The following is an 8,222-nucleotide window of genomic DNA, read 5'->3' on the forward strand; positions in this document are numbered from 1 at the left end:
ATACAAAATACTATGTTATTATTGCTAAATAAAAATAATAATTAATGTTATTATTTATTAAAAAAATAATTATATTATTTTTGATAAAAAAATTATTAGATAAAAATTAAAATAAAATAATTTTTAAAAGTTAAAAATATATATATTTATATTGAATTAAAAGTGATAACTCTTAAAGTTACTCAACTATATATTATACTTATCTAATAGTATAAAAAATAAAATTAAACATCTTATACTTTAAACTATAATTTAAAATTCATACAAATTATAGAGAGAAAATATTATTTTCATTTCTAATAAAGTATTATTAGTTATAAATTATAATGATAAGTGAATGTAATATTTATGGAGGGGCAAAAAAAATATTTTAAAAGTAAATTTAAAATTATTATTAAAGATAAGTATAAAAAATTTTTATGGATAACAAATGTGTAAATTCATTTAGAATGTAATATTTATGGAGGGGCAAAAAAAATATATTTTAAAAGTAAATTTAAAATTATTTTTAAAGATAAGTAAGTATAAATAAATTTTATGGATAACAAATGTGTAAATGCATTTAGAATTTGACAAAAACAAATGTGGGTAATAAATGAAAAAGATTTTGATAATCTTGAAAATAGTTGAAATTATATTCTTAAAATTTATCTTTAAAATATGTCCTAATATGAGAAATAACCATTGACTAACTTGTTCCATTAGGACGGACGTATTGGCTGAGGTGGGCTTAAGCCCACCCCAATTTTTTTGAAACTAAATATGAGTTTAGTTTTGTATTAAATCTGTATAAGCATAGGTCACCTGATAGATATAAGAATTAGAATTTGAAGAGAGAATTGATATTTGGGTGAGATTTGAGGGAAAGAGTTTGTTTGATTTTTGTTTAAAAAATTTTTATTTTGATTTAATTATTTTTTAAAAATTTATTAATTATTTTATCTTTCAAATATATAAGATAAAAATATAAGATTTTACCTTTTAAATATATGTGATATAAAGATAAAATAAAAAATATTATAAGAGTATTTTTTATTTAATGAATAAAAGAAATGACGAGATAGATAAAGTGAAATGAAAAAAATATTAAATTTTGAATAAATTTTTGATAAAAACATAATATCAAAAAAACTCTTAGATATTTTTATTATCATTATTAATATATATTTATTTTTAAAATTTATTTGATTATAATTATTTGTGTGATAGATTTTTTTATAAGTATTTTTTCTCTTTAAAATTGTTTTTATTTGTTTTAATCCAAATAATATTTACAATAAATAACTAATTTTTTAAAAATAATTAACATTTAGATAACCTTAAAGACATATACCAATATTTAAAAAAAAAAATTATAACAATATTTTTATACCAACTAATACGATAATATTTTTAAATCACATATTTTTTTAATTTTTTGAGCTAATTAAAAAAAAAATCATTTTTGAAGACCACCCTAACTATATTTTGTGGGTCCTTCCCTATCTATTAGAATATAAATATATCTAAAAAAAAAACTTATATTTTGTATCCTATTAATCCCAAAATTAGTTATGATGTATATATGATCAACAACAGTAGAAAATACAATTAACTATTAATGAACAAGATCAACACAAAACTTTGTGGTTGTAGAGACAAATTAGAAATATGTAGGTTACCAAAGATAAAAGTCTTTATATGTCAATCCAAACCAAAACAGAGCAATTGTATTTGATATTTTGAGATGGAATTGAATGAGAAAACAGAACCAGGTTTATTTTATTCACCCCAAAACCAAAACCATAAACATAACATATTGTTACTAATTTTTCCTGTAAGCAATGTAATCAGCAAGAGCAATCAATGGAGTAGCTTTCTTTTGATCAAAGTCAGAAAGATGACCTTTTGCCTCATTGTTCAATTCTTCAGCAAATTTACGAGATTTCTCAATCCCAAGTAGCTTCGGATAAGTCACTTTGTCTGCCACCAGATCCTTCCCAGCCGTCTTCCCCAATTCTTCAGAAGACATAGTCACATCAAGAATATCATCCACCACCTGAAACAAAAGCCCAATGCATCTAGCAAATTTCCTAAGTTTCTCAATCTCCTCATCCGACCCACCACCCACAATTGCTCCGATCACCACCGCCGCCTCAAGCAACACCGCCGTCTTATGGATATGAATGAACTCAAGTTGCTCCAATCCAACATCTTTTACACCTTCAGAACATATATCCACCACCTGCCCTGCAACCAATCCTTCCGACCCAACAGATTTCGCAAGCTCACCCACCGCCCTGACGATCTTCTTCGACGGGACCCCTTCCGTGCCGGTAACCAGAATCTCAAAAGCGAAAGACAAGAGGGCATCGCCGGCGAGGACAGCAATGTCCTCCCCAAATACCTTATGGTTTGTGGGTTTTCCACGGCGGAGGTCGTCGTTGTCCATACAAGGTAGATCGTCGTGAATAAGAGACATAGTGTGGATCATCTCCACCGCACAAGCTGCCGGAATTGCAGTAGATTCCTGCCCACCCACCAGCTCGCAGGCGGCGATACAGAGCATCGGCCTAACCCGCTTGCCGCCGGCGAGGAGGGAGTAACGCATGGACTCGTGAATCTTAAAGGGTTCACGCATAATGACGGCTTTATCCAGAGCCTGATTCACTGAATCTGCCTTCTCCATCATGTATGAATTGAAACTGAAGGAGGATTCAACATGGGTTTCATTGTTGATGGTTGTTTCTTGGGTGAGAGCTGCTGCAGAGATTGAAGAACGAGGGAATTTGGAGGAATGAAAACGAATTGAATTAGAGATTGGAGAAGAAGAAGCCATGGATTTGGAAAACCAAGAAGAATTGGAGATAGGAGAATGGGTTTTCATATTAAACCTTGTTGCATTCACATTCACATTCCCAATAGTAGTAGTCATCATCATCATACTATATGCTCTAGATTAATCAAATTTGATGAATTCTTGAATCAATTAAGTATATATGATGGGTTTATGTAGAGAGAGTTTTGTAAAGTGATGATATGATATAAACTTTGGAAATTTGACCCAAAAATGATATTTTTTTTTATAAAAGAAAGTTTTTTTTCTCTACCTAACAGGGAAAGATTTTGATTTTTCTTACTTTTTACTTTTCCAAGATTTTGATTTTTAAGTCTTCATGCTATTTGGTCTAAGAGGAATTGTCTTAGTTATTACATATTAGAATATTGTTTCTTTAATTGTTGTTATTGGGAAATGATATATATTTTGTTTGGACTTTAACCGTTTTCAATTTACAGCATTATAAAAATAATAAAAGTAAAGTATTTATATTTAAGTTTTACAATTTTTTACTATATTTTACATATTAAAATAAAGAATTTAGATTTTTTATATTATAAATCATTTTAGTTATTAATTTTTATTATAAATAACATGTATTATTTGTAGAATTTATTTATAATATAAACTATGTTATCAGATTACTATGATTTGCAATTATAAATCTTTTGATATGTTTGATAATATAATTATTAATATTTTATTTAAAAGAACTTTTTTATATATATTTTTAATAGTTTTGTGTGATTACAACAATCAAACAAAAAAAATTAATAATTTAATATTTTATTATCCTTAATAAAAGAACATTTAATAAATGAATTAAAATCTTAGCAATAAATATATATAATAAAAATACATAAAAAGTGTCTATAGTAAGTCATGAGAGAGATACTGAAAATAAATACTATTGTGATTTTTTCAAATAATATATATATTTTTTAAAATTACATAGTAATAAAATATATTATATATTATAAAAACTCCTAACAAGCTGGTCCTTGAGAATTAAGGCCTTGTTCGAATTGGGGTTATTTAAAAAACCTAGAGAGAAAAAAATAATGATTGGTGATGATTTTGAGGAGGTGATGATTATTTTTGGTAAAAAGACTTAAAGGGTATTGGTATATATAAATAAAATAATAAATAATAATTTAAAATAGAGGGTATTTTAGTATTTTGGTTAATGAAATGAGTGATGTGATTGTTGAGAAGTGATTGATTGGAAAATTGATTTGGGTTGAGTTTTTAAAAAAATCCAAAGAGAACAAGCCCTAAGCCTTTGATTTGGCCTATTCTTAGGCCACATATAAAAAGAGAAAAATATTGGCTGTCATGCATATATATCTATTTATTAGACTATGTGAAACCGAAAATAAGTCACTTACTAATAATAATAATAATAATAAGTGATACAACAGATGAACACATAGGCCTGGTTCGGATTGGGTTTTTTTAAAAACTTAGAGGGAGAAAAAAATAATGATTGGTGATGATTTTGAAGGGGTGATGATTATTTTTGGTAAAAAAACTTAAATGATATTGATATATATGAATAAAATAAAATATAATAATTTAAAATAAAAGGTACTTTAATATTTTGGTTAATAAAATGAGTAATGTGATTATTAAGAAGTGATTAATTAGAAAACTAATTTTTGTTGAATTTTTTAAAAAACTCAAAAGAATAAAACTATACATATGGGAGTAGAAGATCCTTCCTCCTAATAATAATGAAGGGCTCAAACTTATTCATAACAAGTTGATGAATCCAGTCAGTCTTTGTCAGTCAATCAACCAAATGAGTGTACTTTTCTCATTTTATGCCATGTGGATAGGAAAAAATTATACCAAACCTAACCTATATTAAGATTTAAAAATTTTCACCAAAATAAGTACACCTAGATCTAGTATGATAACTAAATCTGAACCATTTCCTGTCCTACCCACCTTTTAAACAATTTTTCCTAAACTACCCACATTTTCATTCACATTCCCAAACTACCCACCTTTCTCTCTCTAAATCATTAATCAACCCATTAATTAACTCACTCTCTATCTTAACCCACTAATTAACTCTCTCTCTAAACCCATTAATTAATTCCTCTCACTTTCAACTATTAATTAATATCCTCACTTTTAAACTATTAATTAATTCAATTAAAATATATTATATAAATATTAAAATAAAATAACACATATGTTTTATTTTTATTTAAATCTATAAATATAATATATATAGTTCAAATTAAATACACTAAATTAAATAATTTAAATAGCTATTATAAATTAAAATAAAATAGAATACATTACATAAATGAGAACTTGAAATAAAATATATTACATAAACATTAAAATAAAATACATTACATCACAATAAAATACATAACATAAATATTACAATAAAATAAAATACATAATAAATATTAATCCGTTCAATATACAATAAAATGCATATTTTATCTTTATAATTCAATTTTTTTTTTTAATATTTGAAACTGGGACTTTTAATGACCTTTAAAATGGTCAAACTTATTGTCAAAGGTCAAGAGAATTATTTGAAACTGTTGAGAAAAAAAAACATCATCACACAAGATTATTCCATACAATGAACAAAGAGGAGTCTTCGAAATCGTTATTGCACAATACAGAACCATAAATGGATATTAGAAGGGTGATAACAAACATAATGTAGATTTATATAGAGGTTTTTGCTCTTGTGGAAAATGGAGTAGATATCATAAAATTGAATTATAAAGATAAAATATGCATTTTATTGTATATTGAACGTGATTAATATTTATTATGTATTTTATTTTATTGTAATGTTTATGTTATTTATTTTATTGTGATGTAATGTATTTTATTTTAATTTTTATGTAATATATTTTATTTCAAGTTCCCGTTTATGTAATGTATTCTATTTTATTTTAATTTATAATAGCTATTTAAATTATTTAATTTAGTGTATTTAATTTGAACTATATATATTATATTTATTGATTTAAATAAAAATAAAACATATGTGTTATTTTATTTTAATATTTATATAATATATTTTAATTGAATTAATTAATAGTTTAAAAGTGAGGATATTAATTAATAGTTGAAAGAGATAGAGGAGTTAATTAATGGGTTTAGAGAGAGAAGGAGTTAATTAGTGGGTTAAGATAGATAGTGAGTTAATTAATGGGTTGATTAATGATTTAGAGAGAGAAAGGTGGGTAGTTTGGGAATGTGAATGAAAAGGTGGGTAGTTTGGGAAAAATTGTTTGAAAGGTGGGTAGGACAGGAAATGGTTCTAGTTCGTTTGATTTAACTTATAATCTGTTTGCCTAATAACTTGTCACACTAATTAATTTTAACTAATAAGCCTATACAAAAATATAATCAAACCAATGTTGCATTTATATATATTTTTCTTTAATTATTTCTCCAACGTTTCTTAACAGTTCTTTCTTCTATAATCACATTTTTTTAAAAATAAAACATTTAAACTTATAATATTAACAGTTTTTTCTTCTATGATCACATTTTTATAAAAATGAAACTTTTAAACTTATCATCTTAACAATTTTTCTTCTATGATCACATTTTTATAAAAAAAAAAAAATATATTTTTATATCTACTTTCTCTTCATATTTCTTCATTTTCCCAGCTAATAATTATATATTTATTAAATTATTTATTTATAATATAATAATAAAACATAAATATATATATATATATATATATATATATATTCTTCTTTTACTTTTATACAACAAAAACACAAAGTTAACACACAAATTTAAATCTATATAAAATACACCATAAACATTATAATTGTTTATAACACAATTATTAAATTTATAATATTTTTTAATTTTTTAGAGCTTAGTTTTTATAAATAATTTTATGTGACAATCAAATAAAAAAATGAAAAGAAAATAGTAAGTTAGATAGCTTTAAAATTATATTATATTCTTAATTAAAAACATTTAATAAATCAATTAAAATCTTAACAATAAAATCTCTCTATATATAAAATGAAATTATGAGAGCCTTACAAAAAAAACAAAGTTACAAGAGATAAATTGAAAAATAACAATTAATTATTTTAATTTTTAAAAAAAGTAATAATTTCTTTTTTTAAAACATAATAATTTGTAATATTTTATTATTATTTTAAATGAATAAGATTTGATATTAACATTATTAACAATTTTTGTGACCAAATAAATTTGATAGGCAAATCATGCATAGACATATATATATATATATATATATATATATATATAGACATATATATATATATATATATATATATATTTATTAAAAAAAGTTATATACATTATGCAATTAAAAAATCCATTAGCGGTGTAATTGATGTATAAATAAATATTTTATAAATATTCATATAATTATAAAAGACTTGTAATCTAACTCAAATCTTATTTATTTATTTAGGTAACATGTACATTACTTTAATAATTATGTAATTTTTATGATATTTAATTTTGTCACCCTCATAAAATGTAATTTATCAATAGGTTGAACCACATGAAACATAAACATATCACCAATAATTTATTTCAAGATATCACTTGATATAACAACTTAACTGCAATATATGTTAATTTGGTTAACAATTATATTCTCGAATTATTTTGTATAACTAGTTACATATTTTATAGTTTATTTTTGTATATATCAATGAATATATATTTTTAATGAAATACAATACCACTTATAAATTTTATCTACTTAAATATATATATTCTCTTTAAGTAAATAAAATTAATATTATTATTTGAATCTTTCTTAATAATTGTTAATATATATAATTTAAGACAAAGTTATAAGCATCATTAAAAAAAGATTAACTGTAGTTATTTGAGTGTGATGTTAGCGTCATAATCATGTATGGAATAATTATAGTTCTCATTCTTTTTATGATGTTGAAACATCACCTTACTAATAATAATAAACTACTTAATTATATATGTGTTTTTTTATTTGTATTCTTATTATTAAGTTAATTATTATTAGTTTATAATATATCTATGTATTTATATTGCTTGTTTTTAACAAGTAGTCTCAAGAAGCAAATTAGTATCTTTTGAGAGACTATTAAACTAATGATAAATATTAATCCTAATTTAAAAATAAAATTACAAACAAAAATTATTAAATATAAATTATATAAATATAGTTAAATTTAATAATTTTTTATTGTATTTTAAAATCAAAATATATATATTAGATATTAATATTTAATTTATTAAACTATATATATTATAAATTATTTTAACTAATAATTTTATAATGGAACAAAAAACATTTACCAATTATAATCCTATTATAACAACTTTAATTTTTCAAAATTATATTTTTATTTTTTATAAAATTTTTAGCTTATAT

General features: G+C 23.0%; 1 protein-coding gene across 1 annotated transcript; it reads right to left on the reverse strand.

Annotated features, from left to right (window-relative positions):
- Positions 1–1,772: 1,772 nt before the first annotated feature.
- On the reverse strand, positions 1,773–2,833 carry LOC124927032 (geranylgeranyl pyrophosphate synthase, chloroplastic-like). Its single transcript, XM_047467371.1, has one exon. The coding sequence runs from the start codon at positions 2,816–2,818 to the stop codon at positions 1,805–1,807; it is 1,014 nt and encodes a 337-aa protein (XP_047323327.1). The 5' UTR covers positions 2,819–2,833; the 3' UTR covers positions 1,773–1,804.
- Positions 2,834–8,222: the final 5,389 nt, after the last annotated feature.

The sequence above is a fragment of the Impatiens glandulifera genome, chromosome 2 (genome assembly GCF_907164915.1).
Source record: "Impatiens glandulifera chromosome 2, dImpGla2.1, whole genome shotgun sequence".
NCBI classification, from domain to species: domain Eukaryota; kingdom Viridiplantae; phylum Streptophyta; class Magnoliopsida; order Ericales; family Balsaminaceae; genus Impatiens; species Impatiens glandulifera.